General features: G+C 42.8%; 1 protein-coding gene across 1 annotated transcript; it reads right to left on the bottom strand.

The window, feature by feature from the left end:
• Positions 1-4349: 4349 nt before the first annotated feature.
• On the bottom strand, positions 4350-5314 carry LOC101593492 (putative deoxyribonuclease TATDN1). The gene is made up of 2 exons (XM_045131540.1): positions 5111-5314; positions 4350-5036 (listed from the first exon to the last, which is right to left on the bottom strand). The coding sequence occupies exons 1-2, from the start codon at positions 5310-5312 to the stop codon at positions 4351-4353; spliced, it is 888 nt and encodes a 295-aa protein (XP_044987475.1). The 5' UTR covers positions 5313-5314; the 3' UTR covers position 4350.
• Between the last annotated feature and the right edge of the window lie 13661 nt (positions 5315-18975).

The following is an 18975-nucleotide window of genomic DNA, read 5'->3' as shown; positions in this document are numbered from 1 at the left end:
GTCCTTCCCTTCAGGCCTTTTGGAAGAATTTGCATTTTTACTGAGCCAAAGTGTCTATAGTCTCTGTTCCCAGTACATAAAACTTTCTCTCATTTCTTTCTGTGCCAACCTTCATGATTTTCTTTCAATATTTTTATTTTTATTTATTTATGGGGGGGAGAGATAAAAAATGGGCACCCAGGGCATACAGCCACTGCAAATGAACTCCAGACACATGCACCACCTCCTCTGGTCCTTTCTCCAGTGACAAAGGCACAAATGTGTTCCAGTCGGAGTACAGCTACCAGTTGAAAACAGTGAGGCCCACAACAGAGTCTATATTCAGCCTTTGCTTCTTTTTCTCCAATACAAACTTCTATGGAAAGCATACTACATGCAGAAAAAAAAAAAAAAAAGACTCCTGGAATGCACAGTGGTGTGGAGGACAGAGTTTGTTAAAGAGGTAATTCAAGCTTCAAGCAGAATAAAGGCAAAAAATAAGCTTAAGGCTGGAGAAATGGTTTAGTGGTTAAGGTGCTTCCCTATAAAGCCAAAGGACCCAGCTTCAACTCCCCAGAACTCATATAAAACAGATGCTCAAGGTGATGCATGCATCTGGACTTTGTTTGCAGGGGCTGAAGACCCTGACTTGCCCATTCTCTATCTGCCTCTTTGTCTCTCCTTCTCTCTCTCAAATAAATAAAACTTAAAAAAAAAAAAAAAAAAAAAAGCTTAGGGCTGGAGAGATGGCTTAGCGGTTAAGTGCTTGTCTGTGAAGCCTAAGGATCCTGGTTGGAGGCTCGATTCTCCAGGACCCACGTAATCCAGATGCACAAGGGGGGGGCACGCATCTGGAGTTCGTTTGCACCATTCTCTCGCATGTGCCTCTCTCTCTCTCTGCCTCTTTCTCTCTGACTGACTGTCGCTTTCAAATAAATAAATAAAAACAAACAACAAAAACAAAAGCTTAAATAGTGTTTGGTAAATATGAAGAGAAAGGGGCCGTTAAAATGACCTTGAGGGCTGGAAAGATGGCTTACCAGTTAAGTGCTTGCCTGTGAAGCCTAAGGACCCCGGTTCGAGGCTCGATTCCCCAGGACCCACGTTAGCCAGATGCACAAGGGGGAGCACGCGTCTGGAGTTCGTTTGCAGAGGCTGGAGGCCCTGGCGTGCCCATTCTCTCTCTCTCCCTCTATCTGTCTTTCTCTCTGTGTCTATCCCTCTCAAATAAAAAAATAAAATAAAAAAATAAAAATGACCTTGAAATGGGCATGGTGGCGCATGCCTTTAATCCCAGCACTCAAGAGGCAGAGGTAGGAGGATCACCATAAATTAGACTACATAGTGAATTCCAGGTCAGCCTGGGCTAGAGCGAGATCCTACCTTGAAAAACCAAGGAAAAAAAAAAAAAGGCTTGGATTGTAATGGGGAGGTAATATGATGGAGAATGGAATTTCAAATGGGAAAGTGTGGGGGTGGGGAGGGAGGGAATTACCATGGGATATATTTTATAATCATGGAAAATGTTAATAAAAATTAAAAAATTAAAAAATAAATGAAAAAAAAAAGGCTTGAAGATAAGAATTTGGATGACGTTCCAAGTATGAGTGGATTTATTGCTAATGCAACATGGATTGAGTAAGAAGAAAACTAAGTTATAAAGTTTGAATGACTCTTAAAGACAAAATGTTTTTCCTGCATTATTGGTTCATTATATTATAAGCATTAAAAGTGCCTATTAATGAGTCGGGTGTGGTGGTGCACACCTTTAATCCCAGCACTCAGGAGGCAGAGGTAGGAGGATCGCTGTGAGTTCGAGGCCACCCTGAGACTCCATAGTGAATTCCAGGTCAGCCTGGGCCAGAGTGAGACCCTACCTCAAAAAACCAAATAAATAAAATAAAATTTAAAAAAAGTGCCTTTTAAGAATGATTGCTTTACCTAGTGAAATTTATCTCACTTGATCCTCAGAACAGCCCTCTCTAATAAGTATTATTAGCTCTATTTTACAAATGAAGCTAGTGAGACAGAATGGGAAAAGAGAATGTAATAAGGAGGGCTACAAATAGAACTAAACTCTCCTTTCTTCATATTTGAAATATAGGGACCAGGCATGCTGCATGTCTGTAATACCAGTACTTGGAGGTGGAGGCCTTGGCTATGTAACAAGTTCAATGTCAGCCTGGGTTACATGAGATCGTATCTCAAATAAATCAAAAAGAAAAAAAAAAAAAAAAGAGGGAAGAAATAGGGGCCACATATTTAAGCATTCTAAATGCCAGCATTTAAGTTGAAGGAGCAAACATCCCTCCCCTTTCATTTGACTCAGCACCTTTCATTTGACTCTGGAGAGTCATGTTTTTCATTGATTTAGTGGCAATTGTCTGCATGTTTAATTCTAAAAGGATATGATAGAATTTGTGCAGTTCAGAACATTGCACCTGGCAGAACTGTTTCCACAGGCAGCTCTAAAATGATTCAGAGCAGATACAGATGGGGAGAGGGTCAGGGAGATGAGGGAGATTTCTGGGAGTTGGAGAACCAACTGAAAGTTTGTATGAAAATACCATAAGGAAGTTCCTTATGTTGTACACCAATTAAAAACAAATAAAAGGGCTAGAGAGATGACTCAGTGGTTGAGGCACTTGCTTGCAAAGCCCAACAACCTGGGGTCCATTCCCTAGTACCCACGTAAAGTCAGGTACACAATGTGGCTCCTATGTCCTGATTTTGTTTGCAGCAGCTGGAAGCCCTGGCACACCTATTCTCTTTCTGTCTTGTCTGTCTGCCTCTCTTTCTCTTTATTTCTCTGCTTGCGAATAAATAAATACAAGATTTTAGCTGGGCATGGTAGTGCATGCCTTTAATCCCAGCACTCAGGAGGCAGAAATAGGAGGATCACCATGAATTTAAGGCCACCCTGACACTTCATTGTGAATTCCAGGTCAGCCTGGGCTAGAGTGAGACCCTATCTCAAAAAACAAAACAAAACAAAAGAAGATTTTTAAAAAATAAATTTTTCCTGAATTATTGGTTAATTATATTATAAACATTAAAAGTGCCTTTTACGAATGATTGCTTTAATAAATATAAAATATCACTTCGTATGATATTTATACAACATTGAGAAAAATTATCATTTTGATGTTATCGATAAAATACTGAATGAAAAAAAAAAAGAGTGAAGTTTATTAGTAGCTCTAAGTTCCCAACTTCAGTTTCAGCCTTGCTTGGGAAATCCAAGCTGGTGTTATTTTGTAAGTGTTTTCTTTTTCTTTTCTTGCTAAAAAACTAAGGTAATCAGTCATCTTCAGGCAGTCAAACCAGTTTGATGGGTACCTGCCCCATCAGAAATGGCTTCCGACCTTCCAGCTCACTGCTGCTGATTAGAGCAGCGTTGACAGGTGCAGCTGTGAGGGAAAGGGGACACTTTGCACGCTCCACAAAGAGATTTTGTAAATAGAGATGGGGACTGTGTCAACACTACCTGTGTCTTCTCTAGTTGCCATGGTGCACTGAACCCAGCAGAAAGAGATCACAGTGCACGGGCTGCAAAGGCAGGTTTTATTTTGGGGGGTTGGGTGGGTGGGAAGGATGAGGAGTAAGGATGAAGACTAAATTATTGTTAACCAGAACTTTTGATTCCCATAGCTCCCAGGTAGGTCCTGAAGGCTTCTCAGTAATTAAAAAAAAAAAAAAGTTACCAGGATATAACCGAGAATGGGGTTCACTGCAAATGAAGTTGGGATGGTTCTATATGGATAGCCAGGGAACAAAAGGATGTATCAGCGAGATTGGGAATGAAATGCAGTTAGGGGAATGTCTTTGGGGAAAGGGTCTAGGTGCAAGCAGAGAGATAGAAAGAGGGAATGAGTGTGCTGCACTAGGCAGGATGGAATTCACAGACCATCCTTTATAGTTCTGGTGTGAACTTTGTACAGCGTCTCTCCTTTTATTACCCATAAAAATGGCAGACAGGAAGTAGACCCAAGTGGTTGCTGAGCAGGCAGAGCAGGAATTGGTATCAGTTTGTTGTGTTCAGTCTTTTGTTTTGTTTTGTTTTTTTGGTTTTGGGGTTTTCGAGTTAGGGTTTCACTCTAGCCCAGTCTGACTTGGAATTCATTATGTGGTCTCAGGGTGGCCTCAAATTCACAACTATCCTCCTACCTCTGCCTTCTCAGTGCTGGGATTAAAGGCGTGCACCACCAGTGTTTAGTCTTAGATGCTTTTTGAGACCTTTCTAATTTCTTAAGAAAGGCACTTAAAGCCATAAATTTCCCTCTTAGGACTGCCTTCATTGATTCCCAAAGGTTTTGGTATGTTGTGTTCTCATTATCATTTGATTCTCTGAATTTTTTTTTTTTTTTCAAGTCAGGAAAAAAACACTTTAATGGTGTTGTTATATAGTGTGTTGGCTAATTCCAGCGGATCCTCTTCTCTCACTGCAGCCATAACTTCCAGTATTTGAATTATGTGGCAGGGTTCATTTCTATCTTTTAAACAGTACCCATGTTCCCATTTCTTTTTGGTAGGAAATGAAGTTTTTATATATTTTGATCCAACATGTGTACTTTTAACTCCACACCAAGGTGCATCTGTCTCTATCATTAATTTTTCACTAGGTATTGATTTCAAAACTTCCAAATTAGCTTCAGTTTTCAGTGAGCAACCATTAAACCCTATGTAAAGGTCCAGGTCAATCAAAGTGGCGGCTGCTTCCTTGGTGCCATCAAACGAATGCACCACACCACCCACACACCGATCTCTGTTTCTTCTCATTATGTCCAAAAATTCAGCATGTGAGTTTCGACAATGAAGAAACATGGGTAATTTTGTTTGTTCTGACAGTTCAAATTGTTTTTCAAAATATTTGAGCTGAGTGTCTCTGGGACAAAACTGAAGTCGATCAAAATCGAGTCCACACTCCCCTACGGCCACAACTTCGCCCTTGTTGTTCTCAGCAAGGGTTAGCAGTTCCTTCAAGTAATGATCAGGGTTATTCTGTTCAAATTCATCGCATCTTGTAGGATGACATCCAACTGTACTGAAAAACATGTCTGAAGCAGTTTTGAGAAAGACTTCTTCAAAATTACTTAATTCATATTTTGTTTTGGTAAAAGCAATGAGGTACCATTTGTGTGTGCCAACTGCAGTGCATCTCTACTGTCTTGTAGATTTCCAACTGTAATCATAAACTTTTTACCACCAATCTGGACAGCTCTTTCTATTACATCTTGTAAGTCATCTTGATGCTTTTGTGTCCCCCTATAAATTCCTCTGAACATAGGATCTGTCAGGTTGATGCCAATATCAATGAACTTAAAGCGACTCATGACAGCTTTGCTGGCTCCTCCCCGGCGGGCAGGCGGGCCGACTCTCTGAATTTTTTGATTTCCTTCTTGATTTCTTCATTGACCCATTCATCATTTAGTAGTGTATTGTTTAGTTTCCATGATTTAGTGTATGCTCTATAGCTTTTCTTGGTATTGATTTGTAGTTTGATTCCATTGTAATAAGATAGAATTTAAGGAATTATTTCAATTTTCCTGTATTTGTATTTGGTCTATTTTAGAGAATGTTCCATGTGCTGCCGAAAAGAATATATATTCTGCAGCATTTGGATGAAATATCCTGTATATATCTGTTAGGTCCATTTCTTCTGTGACCTCATTTAATCCAGATGCCTCTCTGTTTATTTTTTCCTGGGATGACCTGTCAATTGATGAGAGTGGGATGTTGAAGTCACCCACTACTACTGAGTTTGGTGTTATCTGGGACCTTAGGTCTAATAGCATTTGTTGGATGAAGTTGGAAGCCCCCATGTTAGGTGCATATATGTTTAGGACTATAATGTCCTCCTGTTGGAGTGTGCCTTTAATCAATATAGAGTGACCTTCCTTATCTTTTCTAACTAATGTTGGATTGAAGTCTACCTTGTCAGATATTAGGACAGCAACCCCTGCTTGTTTTGTAGGCCCATTTTCTTGAAACACCGTTTTCCAACCTTTCACCCTAAGATAGTATCCATCCTTTGTAGATAGGTGAGTTTCTTAGAGGCAACAAATTGAAGGATCCTGCTTTTTTTGTTTTGTTTTGTTTTGTTTTTTTTCAAGGTAGGGTCTCACTCTAGCCCAGGCTGACCTGGAATTCACTATGGAGTCTCAGGGTGGCCTCGAACTTATGGAGCTCCTCCTACCTCTGCCTCCTGAGTGCTGGGATTAAAGGTGTGTGCCACCATGCCTGGCATAGGATCCTGCTTTCTAATCCAGTCTGCAAACTATGTCTTTTGGTTGGGGCACTGAGGCTGTTGAGAGATATTATTAAGAGATATTATTGAGCCGGGTGTGGTGGTGCACGCCTTTAATCCCAGCACTTGGGAGGCAGAGGTAGGAGGATCACTGTGAGTTCGAGGCCACCCTGAGACTCCATAGTGAACTGCAGGTCAGCCTGGGCTAGAGTGAAACCCTACCTTGAAAAACCAAAAAAAAAAAAAAAAAAAAAAAAAAAAAAAAGAGATATTATTGAAAGGTATGTATTTATTTTTGCCATTTTTTTTGTAGTTCTTCCAGTTCTACCTTTGCTCTCTTGTGTATTTGAGTATGGTTTGTTTTTTCCAGGTTCCTTATGTGTGTGCTTTTCTTTCTCTTCAGCATGGAGTATTCTTTCCAGTATTTTCTGTAGATCTAGTTTTGTCTTCATATATTCCTTTAGCCTGCTTGTGTTGTGGAATGTCCTTATTTCTCTGTCTATCTGAATGGATAGCTTTGCAGGATAAAGTAATCTGGGTTGACAGTTGTCATCTTTCAGAACTTAGAATACATCACTCCAAGCCCTTCTGGCTTTCAAAGTTTGTGTTGAATAATTTGATATGATCCTGATAGGCTTGCCTTTGTAGGTAACTTGATTTTTCTAAATGCTTTCAATATTTTTTCTTTGGTTTGTATGTTTGATAGTTTCCTCTGTTGTTCACTGTGGTTCTCCCTTCACGTTTCTTGAGTTTGCGGAAAGCTCCGGTGTGAGTGGAGAATCCCCTCACCTGGCTTTTCCTGTGGCTCAAGCCGAGCCTGGCCGCTGTGGCCCGGTGGACCTGGTGGCGTTGCTGGAGCCGCTTCTGCCTGCCTGCATGGGCTCTGGACGCTCTGGATCTCTCCTCCTTCTCTGCTGCGTTGGTAATTTCTTATACTCCTCACTGTTCAGTAGAAGAATGTATTTTGTTGTTTTATTTTATTTTATTTTATTTTTGCTTTTTCTCCCCTTGTCTGCTTTGGCTTGGTTCCTATGCTGCCATCTTAACCAGAAGTCTTAGATGCTTTTTTTTGTTTGTTTGTTTGTTTTTTTGAGGTAGGGTCTCACTCTAGCCCAGGATGACCTGAAATTCACTCTGGAGTCTCAGGCTGGCCTTGAACTCACAGCGATCCTCCTACCTCTGCCTCCCGAGTGCTGGGATTAAAGGCGTGCGCCACCACGCCCAGTTTTAGATGCCTTTTTAATGGAGTTTGGAAAACTAGAACTTTTTTTTTTTTTTTTTTTTTGAGGTAGGGTCTCACTCTAGCCCAGGCTGATCTGGAATTCACTATGTAGTCTCAGTGTGGCCTCAAACTCACGGTGATCCTCCTACCTCTGCCTCCCGAGTGCTGGGATTAAATGTGTGTGCCACCACGCCAGGTAGATTAGAACTTTTTTATTTGTTTTTGCAGTAGGGTCTCACTCCAGCCCAGGGTGACCTGTAACTCACTCTGTAGTACCAGGCTGGCACTACGTCCTCCTACCTTTGTCGAGAAAGCTGGGATTAAAGACATTCACCACCATACCTGGCTTTTAGAATATATATATATCTATATATACACATACATATACATATACACACACACATATATATATGTATATATATGTGTATATATATGTTGAATATATATATATATATGACTTATTTATTTATTTGAGAGATGGCGGGGGGACAGTGAGTGAGCAAGCCAGGGCCTCCTGCTGCCGCCTATGAACTCCCAGACACATGGGCCACTTTGTTCATCTGGCTTTACATGGGAACTGAAGAATAGAATCCCAGCCATCAGGCTTTGCAGGCAAGAACCCTTTGACTACTGAGCTACCTCTCCAGCCCAGATTAGAACTTTTTAGGTGACTTGAAAGATTTGCATCAGAGATCTAACACTGAAGCTATCCACTAAGTCATCTTTATAGAATCCCTGTACACAAGGAAGAGCCCATTGCCAAGAGTCACCTCTTCAGACTTCACAGGCCTGGTCACCGAGAAATCAAGCTGGGCGGAGCTGAAAACCTCCTTCCTGCAGCCCAGCTGACTGAAAGCTGGAAAAGCTGCACTGTATGCAGCCCTATGGGAGACAGAAGTCACCAGCAGTGAAAACAGTGGACCCTTGAAAGCTCAAATATGGCCAGACAGGCCAAATGACCGAAAAGGTGCAATAGTGGCATGTCTGCTCTGGGGGAAACCAACTGTTCTCATCAAACTGCCCTGTAAGCACTATACTAAATGTTCATATTCATATGTTAATGCTACTCTCACTTTTGGTTAGAGAAGCTTTTCTTTTCAGGTGGCAGTGACCATTGGGATGACCCAAAAGGCATCATAGTGCTGAGAAGAACTGACAGAGGAGTGCTCAGCACTGAAATGTCTTACACCCTCCAAGGCTCAGGGACCATTGCAGAAGAGGTGGTAGAAAGAATATAAGAGCCAAAGGAAGTGTAGGGCTCCTTACAATGCAAATGTCCAGACAGAAATTGGCCTCGATATCCATGATCTCACAGTGCCTAGCAATACCTTCACAACACCCTCATAATAGGAAAAAAAGATGATGATATCAAAATAAAAGTGACACTAACAGAGAGGGAGGGAATATGATGGAGAGTGGAGTTGTGAAGGGGAAAGTTGGTGAGGGGAAGGCATTATCATGGGTTATTGCTTGTAAGTTTAGAAGTTGTCAATAAAAATATATATATACGTTAAGGGCTGGAGAGATGGCTTAGCAGTTAAGCACTTGCTTGTGAAGCCCAAGGACCCTGGTTCGAGGCTGGATTCCCCAGGACCCACGTAAGCCAGATGCACAAGGGGGCGCACACATCTGGAGTTTGTTCGCAGTGGCTGGAGGCCCTGGCGTGCCCATTCTCTCTCTCTTATCTGCCTCTTTCTCTCTCTATCACTTTCAAATAAATAAAAGTAAACAAAATTAAAAAAAATACCTTTATAAAGAAAGAGTTACCGCTTCAGGTCTGGTGGGATGGCTCAGTGGGCGAAGGGCTCGCGCGGACCTGAGCGGCAGCGCGTCTGTCATCCCAGAGCGCCTGCGGCGCGGTGGAGGGCGGGGGTGAAGAAGTCCCCCAAGCTCCTGGGCCAGCTAGCCTGGCGCACAACAGAGCGACCCTGCTTCAAACCTGGGAGCAGGACCGACAAGTGAGGTGGCCTCTAACTTCTACACCAGAGAATCGCTGGGGCTCCCCGATGGACAGCAGCTCCAGATGAGATGAGCAAAGCGAAGGGCCCCCAACGCTCCCCTCGGCTGTCCTCAAGCACGCACGCGGGACGCCACATGCACACACGGGTGATGTACACCGACCGCACACACCATGCCATGCACATAGTCTACCAGCTCATACACCAAGCGCGTGCAAAACAATGCCTATGCTCTTATCTAATTGAATTCAACGTCAGCCTGGGCTAGAGTGAGACCCTACCTTGTTTGAAGACATTAATCTTTATGGGGATGGGAAATGATGATGACATTCATCTCTAAATGAAAAAAGCAGGCTACAAGTACATCTAGCATGATCTCAATTTTGTAATACACACCTATTTAGTGGGAACATATGTATATACCAAAGTTAGAAATGTTACCTCTCGATATTGCAGTTGTGGACCTGGGTTTCATTTTTGAACTTTTATAAATTTTGCAAACTTTACACTATTAACATACATTACTCTTTTTTTTTTCAGGTTTTTTTTTGTTATTTATTTATTTAACAGAGAAAGAGGGAGAGAGAGAATGGGCACACCAGGGCCTCCAGCCACTGCCAACTCCAGAGGCTTGTTGTGCCCCCTTGTGCATCTGGCTAATGTGGGTCCTGGAGAATCCAACCTGGGTCCTTTGACTTTTGCAGGCAAATGCCTTAATGGCTAAGCCATCCCTCCAGCCCTTTTATTTATTTATTTTTTTTGGAGAAAGTGTCTCACATAGCTCAGGCTGGCAACAAATTCTCTATGTAGTCAAGGGTGGCCTTAAACACCTTCTTGTCTCCATCTCCCAAGTGCTGGGATTATAGGCATGTGCTACCAGGCTCAGCTTTTTTGCTTGCTTGTTTGCTGAGATGGTGTCTTGTAACTGTCCTGGCAAGAATGTAGGTATTCTGCTGGGACACTTTTGCCCCTCCCTTAGCTATCAGATTTTGAAAAAAGGACCCCAAGAAATTGGGAGTTGTCTCAGGGATCTCATTCTGGGAGAAAACTGTCTCCTGAAAGTGCTGACAGTTTATCAGACCCTTGCAGGAGAGGCTGAAGCTGGGAAAGTGATACTGGAGATTCCATACCTGGAGTGTTTAGTCATGCTTACTTCTTGCTCTCTAACTAAACCCAAACCTCATGTCAGGACCCTGTTGATGGAAGGGGGTGGGAGGAGGGATCCCCCCAACCTCCCAATGTGGCCACATGGACTATATCTCTTTCTCTCTCTTTTTTTCTTTTTTCCTTTTCACAATTCCTTGCTTGTTTAACTGTACTACTGAGGGCAGGTGGCCAAGCCTAACTTGATAGGACTGCCAGGACCCAGGCTGTGATGACACAACATAGTGTCACTGTGGAGGCCAGGCTGGTTTCCAATTCTCCAGCCTTCTGCCTTTAGCCTCCCTAGGACTGGGAAGTGGGTCATCAACCTCCACAGGCCTTTTGTGACTGTGCTCTTTCACGTGGAAGACAGAAACATAGTAAGAATAACGAATACACCCCACCATCAGTTTCGTGGCAGTCACAGAAGTTTTGTGGGGAAGGGAGGATGAGGAGAAGGTCTGAGAATGCAGGAGGCAGGTGCAGTCCCTTCGCAGATAAGCCTTATAATTTTCCATTAGTCAGTGTCACCTTACCCAGGACCATGAGTCAGCACAATTGCATCCTTGCACTGCCTTCCATGACTTACAGTCCTTCCTATTTCAGTCTCCTACTTCTTATTTTTAATTTTAATTTTATTTATTTATTTTCAAGAAGAGACCGAGACAGAAAGACAGAGTGGGCACGCCAGAGCCGCTAGCCACTGTAATGTGCATGTGCACTTTGGGCATTTGGCTTTATGTGGGTACTAGGGAATCGAACCTGGGTCATTAGGCTTTGCAGGCAAGGGCCTTAACCACTGAACCATTTCTCCAGCTCTCAGTCTCCTGTTTTCTTCTCTCCTCATCCACTCTACATTTCAAACATCCCCAGACCTGGCCTTCGCCATATGTGGAGGAGGCAGAAGATAAGTTAGGATGCCTTCAAAATCAGGCCAGTGACAAGTGAGCTAGGCAAGTCCTTGAGGTCATGGTCAACCCTTTCCCAGCCTGACCTAGTTATCGCCCCTTCAGTCAATGGCATTTCCACCAATCGCTCAAGTGACAAGCCTGGAAGATATCCTTTGTTTCTTTCCTTCTTTCTGAATTAATTAAATAGTACTAAGAAAGTGAATTTACTTTGGTCTCCTAGAGTCAAATATTTGGGAACTTAAAGGAACAATAAAGTCTATTTGCTTATTCTGCTCACTGAGTTGACCCTGGCTAATAATGGGTGAGGGAAAATTGGGAAAAAAAAGAAAATTATGTTCTTTTCTTAATTCTCATCCCCTTGTAAAGAAAACAGAAGGCAGTATGAAATAAATGTGCATTTGGGTCTAGTGGTGACTTATTAAACTTGTTTCCACTTAAGTTAGTCTTCATTTTTTCCAGGACCTCAGCTCAATAGACCCCACCCTCTTCTAAGCGTTTACGATTTTGACTCAGAACTAGAAAGAGAACAGCACTGTAATGTGTGACTTTCTGTATTAGTTTTTTCTCTACTAGTAAAAATGACACAAGCAAAATACATTTCCTAAAGGTTAAATACAAAATTATACAGAGTTTTCCATTAAAGCAAGTTTAATTTAGCAGAAGAATAAATACCTTTTAATTTTACAACATAAAATAATTTCCTCATGTATTGCTACTGTAGTCCTACTTTATTTTTATTTATTTATTTTTAATTTTATTTATGTCTTTTGGTTTTTCTATGTAGGGTCTTGTTCTAGCCCAGGGTGACCTGGAATTCATTATGTGGTCTCAGTGTGGCCTTAGACTCATGGTGATACCCCTACCTCTGCCTCTGGAATGCTGGAATTAAAAGCGTGCACCACCACACCCAGCTCAAGATAAACTTTTTTTTTTTTTTTTTTTTTTTTTTTTTTTTTTTTGAGGTAAGGTTTTGCTCTAGCCAGGCTGAACTAGAATTCACTATGTAGCCTCAGGGTAGCCTTGAACTCACAAGATCCTCCTACATCTGCCTTCCAAGGGCTGGGATTAAAGGTGTGCACCACCATGCCTGGCTTAAATTTTCTTTACTAAATGAATATTTCATATTCTGCTTCCTTTTGTATGAACAATGATTCAGCCCTATGTCCTTTTGTACAAGGATAATGAACAGCATCTTGCTATGCAATCCAGCTGGTCAGAACTCTCTGTGTAGTACAGGTAAATTTTAAACCTGTGGTCATACTGCCTCTGCTGACATCACAAGTGTGCACCATCATGTTAGACTTATGCTAACATCTTGTTTTACTTTTATTATTTATTTACTTACTCGCAAGAAGAAAGAGATGAGAAGAGAGGCAGAGGAAATAGGCACACCAGGGCCTCCAGCCGCTGCAAACTCCAGATGTATGCGTCACTTTGTGCATCTGGTTTTATGTGGGACCCTGGGGAGTCAAACCTGAGCTGTTTGGCTTTGCAGGCAAGCACCTTACCTGCTGAGCCCTCACACTAACATTTAAATCACTACTTAATGACATGGGATGAGAGTTACCTGAACTTAGCTTTTCACTCATGAACTTCTATAGGGCTGAGCATGTAACTCAGTGGCAGAGCATGTATAGTCTTAGCATGCATGAGGTCTTGGGATCGGTTTCCAATATCAAAAGAAAAAGAGTATCTGTGAAGTGCGTGTGTGTGAAAGAATGTTTTCTTTTTCATTATTTTGTTTATTTTTATTTATTTATTTATTTGAGAGTGACAGACAGAAAGAGGCAGAGAGAGAGAGAGGGAGAGAGAATGGGCGCGCCAGGGCCTCCAGACACTGCCAACAAACTCCAGATGTGTGCCCCCACGTGTATCTGGCTTATGTGGGTCCTGGGGAATCCAGCCTCAAACTGGGGTCCCTAGGTTTCACAGGCAAGCGCTTAATCCCTAAGCCATCTCTCCAGCCCCCAAAGGATGTTTTCTAATATGTATTAACAAAGTAATCATTTTATTGCTCTGTAGGTCTACACTTAAGAGTTACAAATGAGGGGCTGGAGAGATGGCTTAGTGGTTAAGCGCTTGCCTGTGAAGCCTAAGGACCCCAGTTCGAGGCTCGATTCCCCAGGACCCACGTTAGCCAGATGCACAAGGGGGCGCACGCATCTGGAATTCGTCTGCAGTGGCTGGAAGCCCTGGCGCACCCATTCTCTCTCTCTCTCTATCTGCCTCTTTCTCTGTCTGTCGCTTTCAAATAAATAAATAAAAATAAACCAAAAAAAAAAATTAAAAAAAAAAAGAGTTACAAATGAGCCGGGTGTGGTGGCGCACACCTTTAATCCCAGTACTTGGGAGGCAGGGGTAGGAGGATCGCCTGAGTTCGAGGCCAAACTGAGACTCCATAGAGTTACAACTGGATCCAGTTGTTTAGTAAAGTTAAAAAGTTCATTAAGCTGGGTGGGATGGTGCATGCCTTTAACCTCAGCACTCGGGAAGCAGAGGTAGGAGGAGCACTGTGAGTTCCAGGCCACCCTGAGACTACATAGTGAAATCCAGGTCAGCCTGAGCTAGAGTATGACCTTACCTCGAAAAACAAAACAAAACAAAACAAACAAAAGTTCATTTATTGTAGGAGTGTTTTGTTTCCTTCCCTGATTGATTTCATGTCTTTTTCCTATTTATTCTTCAAGAGTCCGGTCTAGGATCATCTTCTCTTGGAAGTCTTTCTTTCTTTTCTTTTTTGCTTGTTTTTGCTTTTTCTAGGTTGGAGCTCACTCTAGCTCAGGCTGACCTGGAATTTACTATGTCATCCCAGGTTGGCCTTAGACTCACAGCCTCCCGAGTGCTGGGGTTAAAGGTGTGCGCCACCACACCCGGTTGGAAGTCTTTTAGTTTAGAACATACTGCAGTAATTTCCACCTCAGTGACAAGGTTGGGTGTCCTCAAGAAGGGACTGGACTTTTACTGCAATGCCTACTGTATGGGAGATCCTAATATTTTTAGAATTAATATGTGACTCTCCCTTTATTTGAAATATTTTCTGGTCCTGTTTGACTCAAAAAGGTAAAGCGATCCTTGGCCTCAACCAGGCATGGTAGTGCAGCCTTTAATCCCAGCACTGGGGAAGCAGAGGTAAGGAGGACCCCTGTGAAGTTGAGGACAGCCTGGGACTACAGAGTGACTTCCAGGTCAGCCTAGGCTAGAGTGAGACCCTGTTTCAAACAAAAACAAAACTATAAAAGGCCTCAAAAATTATTGACCGGGGCGGGGGAGATGACGCTGGACAAATGGATCAGCGATTAAAGGTACTTGCTTGCAAAGGCTGATAACGGGGGTTCAGTTTTCCAATACCCATGTAAAGCTGGATGCACAAAGTGGCACATGCACCTGAAGTTCATGTGCAGTGGCAGGAGGCCCTGGTGCACCCACACTCACACTCTTGGTCTGCCTTTTTCCTCCTGTCTCTCTTAAATAAATAAGTAAGTTATTTTACAAATTATTGAGGATGCTGGGCTTAGTGGTACACACCTTTAATCCCAGCACTGGGGAGGCAGAGGTAGGAAGATCACAGTGAATTCGAGGCTAGTCTGGGACTACAGAGTGAACTCCAGATCAGCCTAGGCTAGAATGAGACTGTACCTTGAGGGGCAAAAAAATAAATAAATAAAAGGAAAGAAATCCTTGACTTAATAACATGATACTTTTCCTATGCCTATTACTATTTTCAGCGCCCATTGTATGGAATAACTGTTTGTTTTTTTTTTTTGTTTGTTTGTTTTTGTTTATTTGAGGTAGGGTCTCACTCTGGCCTAGGCTGACCTGGAATTCACTATCTAGTCTCAGGGTGGCCTTGAACTCACAGCAATCCTCCTACCTCTACCTCCCGAGTGCTGGGATTAAAGGTGTGTGCCACCATGCCCCACTGTTTTAAATTCTTGAAGTTTGTGCTGGGGGTAATGGCTCAGGAGTTGAAGGCACTTGCTTGCAAAGCCTGCTGTCCAGGTATTTGATTCCCTGGTACCCATATAAAGCCAGGTGCACAAAGTGGCGCATGCGCCTGGAGTTTGTTTGCAGTGGTAAGAGACCTGACATGCCAATACTCTCTTTCAACTAAATAAACTTAAAAAAAAATAAACTCTTGACATTATAAATACTACAAAAATGAACAGATTTTTAATTTCTGACCTACCTTGTTAAGTCTGGGGTGTATTTAAAAATCATATTTTATTTTTAGTTATTTATTTATTTGAAAGAGAGAGAGAGAGAATGGGCACACCAGGGCCTCCAGCCACTGCAAACAAACTCCAGATGCATGCGCCCCCTTGTGCATCTGGCTAGTGTGGGTCCTGGAGAATTGAACCGGGATTCTTTGGCTTTGCAGGCAAATGTCTTAACCACTAAGCCATCTCTCCAGCACCTATAGGATCATTTTTAAAGAGGAAGAGCAGCATTTTGCTAATGTGCCCCTCATCAGTGTGTATTTCTAGTACATGAGAGTGGCCATTTCTCTTTGGCCAAGCCTGGACGCTATAAATATCTGCAACGGGAGAGGTAAAGATGTTATCTCAACACTATTTTCTTCATTTACGTTTAGTGGATTTGAGCATGCACATGTTCTCAGCAGAGGAAACCATCTGGAGTCCCTGTAAGGAAACAGGTGTTTCCTTTAAGAAAAGAAAACCTATTTCTTCTCATTTAGCTAGAAAGAGAAAGTACTCCAGGACAATCCCTTGACCTTGTAAGTCCAGATGTGATTCTAAACAAGCCACCTTCCCTTTGAAGGTCTGGGACGAAACACGACTTCCTTTAGCTTGCAGGTTCAGCTTTGGAGACTTTAGGTTGCAGCATAGCTGTGGCCAGTCTGGAACATTCTCAAAGTTATGGTTTTGGACAAAGGTAGTATGTCTGCCAGGCCTGGTGGCACACACCTCTCATCCCAGCACTCAGGAGGCAGAGGTAGGAGGGTTGCTGTGAGTTCGAGGCCACCCTGAGAAACTACACAGTGAATTCCAGGTCACTCTGCGCTAGGGAGAGACCCTACCTCGAAACTCCTCCCCCCCACTCAAAAAAGTAATATGTCTAGGAAGAGTCATCCAGAACTGGAAAAAATGTTTTCACTTGATGTTTTGTCTATCTATGGCTATATAACAAATAACCCAGAAGTCAGTTGTGTGAATTGACAAGTAACTGTGGTCTCATAACTTGTGTGGGCCGCTGGTCCTGTGTGCAGTTCTATAACATGTGGTATTGACTGGGGCTGTGGTCTTCTGAAGGCTCAGTGAGGCCGAAGTCCTCATGACGACCTCACTCACATGGGAGTCCGTTGGACCCATTGTTGGTCAGACATTCAGTTGATCATGGTGGCTAACAGGCCTTGATTTTTCTCCATATAGCTTGGATTCTAAAAGAAACTGAAGCTTTTCATGTCATACAGAAGTCACCTTCCTTTGTATGGAGGGCTAGCAAGTAGTTCACAGTTCAAACCCCACAGTGAGGGCTCGGGAAAGAACTTCCTTTCTTATCTGCCGGAGCCTCCCTTGTGGTGTCTCATTCCTCTTGTGAATGAACTCCAACCTCTATACTGGGAATGTATCAGAGGAAGCACTGGGCTCTCCGAGACCCCACCTGGACAAGAAATTCAGAACTTGGGCTGGAGGGATGGCTTAGTGGTTAAGGCGTTTGCCTGCAAAGCCAGAGGACCCAGGCTCAATTCCTCAGGACCCACTTAAGCCAGATGCACAAGGGGGCTCACGCGTCTGGGGTTGGTTTGCAGTGGCTGGAGGCCTTGGCACGTCCATTCTCATTCTTACTCTCTTTCCCTCTCTCTCTGACTCTAATAAAAAAGAAAGAAAGAAAGAAATTCAGAACATGGCTGCCCCATGCCAGTTTTTGTAGTGATACACACTTCTTTTTAAAAATATTATATTTTTATTTATTTATTTGAGAGTGACAGAGAGAGAAAGAGGCAGTTAGAGAGAGAGAGAAAGAGAGAGAATGGGCGCGTCAGGGTCTCCAGCCACTGCAAACGAACTCCAGACGCATGCGCTCCCTTGTACATCTGGCTAACGCGGGTTCTGGGGAATTGAGCTTTGACCCAGGGTCCTTAGGCTTCACAGGCAAGCACTTAACTGCTAAGCCATCTCTCCAGCCCTTCTTTTTAAAAAATATTATGTTTTTATTTATTTATTTGAGAGCAACAGAGAAAGAGGGAGGAATAGAGAGAGAGAATGGGCACACCAGGGCCTCCAGCCACTGAAAATGAACTCCAGACACATGTGCTCCCTTGTGCATCTGGCTAACATGGGTCCTGGGGAATTGAGCTTTGAACCAGGGTCGTTAGGCTTCACAGGCAAGTGCTTAACCGCTAAGCCATCTTTCTAGCCCAGTGATACACACTTCTACAGATTGTAGTGCTGATGGGGGCTGTAGCTCAGGATGAGAGCTCTTGCTTAGAATGCAAGTTTGAGTTTGATTCTCAGCAGTGAAAAACACTGCAATGGTGGGGTGATGTGGCAGAGCAGCGCATTTCGTTGTGGTCTGACGGCTCTACCATAAAGAACAGTAGACACAAGCGACCTACTCACACATTCAGAACAAAATTGGAGCAGAGTGCCGCCCACGCCTGCAATCCCAGCACTCAGGAGGCTGAGGCAGGAGTATTACAATGAGTTTGAGGACAGCTCGTGTTCTATAGGAAGTTCCTTGGTCTACATAGTGAGACTGTCTCTAAAATCCAACCAGCTAACCAAACAAAATAAGTCATAAAGTCTATAAACATGAAGTTTTATTTAACATGAATAGCAATGTTTGACTTTCTCACACGAAGGAGCAAGTTTTAGCCTGAGATCTCATAAGGTGTACTGAAGAAACTCTGAATTTAGGGATACACATATGTGCATTACAACTCATGTGGGTGGCATCTTCCCCCTAAGTTATCACTTAATTTATACACTAGCAATATGCCAGAAGTTATTGGATGGATTGAGTATTTTCCTGATAAAAGAAAATTCCATTTCACCTTGGTTCTCAAGTTTTTTTTTTTCTCTGTATGTAGGTAAGAGTTTGTAGATCAATAATCTTGATTTCAGCATGAAATTACATTCTCTTTGCTTGAGTTCCTCTGAGGTATGCAGAAAGCTTCCTGTTCTGAATCCATTTTTTCTCTTCCTTTTTCTTTTCTTTTTATTCCTCCCCACTCCCACCTTTTTTCTTATACTGGGCATTGAACTCAGGGCTTCACATATGCTAGGCTTCACATATGCTAGCACTGAGCTACATAATCATCCCTTAAAAAAATACTTTATTTATTTGAGAGCGAGAGCAAGAGCGAGAGAGAGAGAGAGAGAGAGAGAGAGAGAGAGGAAGAGAGGGAGAGGGAGAGAGAGAGGCAGATAGAGAGAATGGGTACACCAGGGCCTCTAGCCATTGCAAACTCCAGTTGCATGTGCCACCTTGTGCATCTGGCTTTACGTGGGTAGTGGGGAGTTGAACCTGGGTCTTTTGGCTTTGCAGTCAAGC

This window comes from Jaculus jaculus, chromosome 12, assembly GCF_020740685.1.
Source record: "Jaculus jaculus isolate mJacJac1 chromosome 12, mJacJac1.mat.Y.cur, whole genome shotgun sequence".
Classification (NCBI taxonomy): Eukaryota; Metazoa; Chordata; class Mammalia; order Rodentia; family Dipodidae; genus Jaculus; species Jaculus jaculus.
The sequence above is the reverse complement of the archived record's forward strand: the minus strand, read 5'-3'. Positions and strand labels throughout refer to the sequence as shown.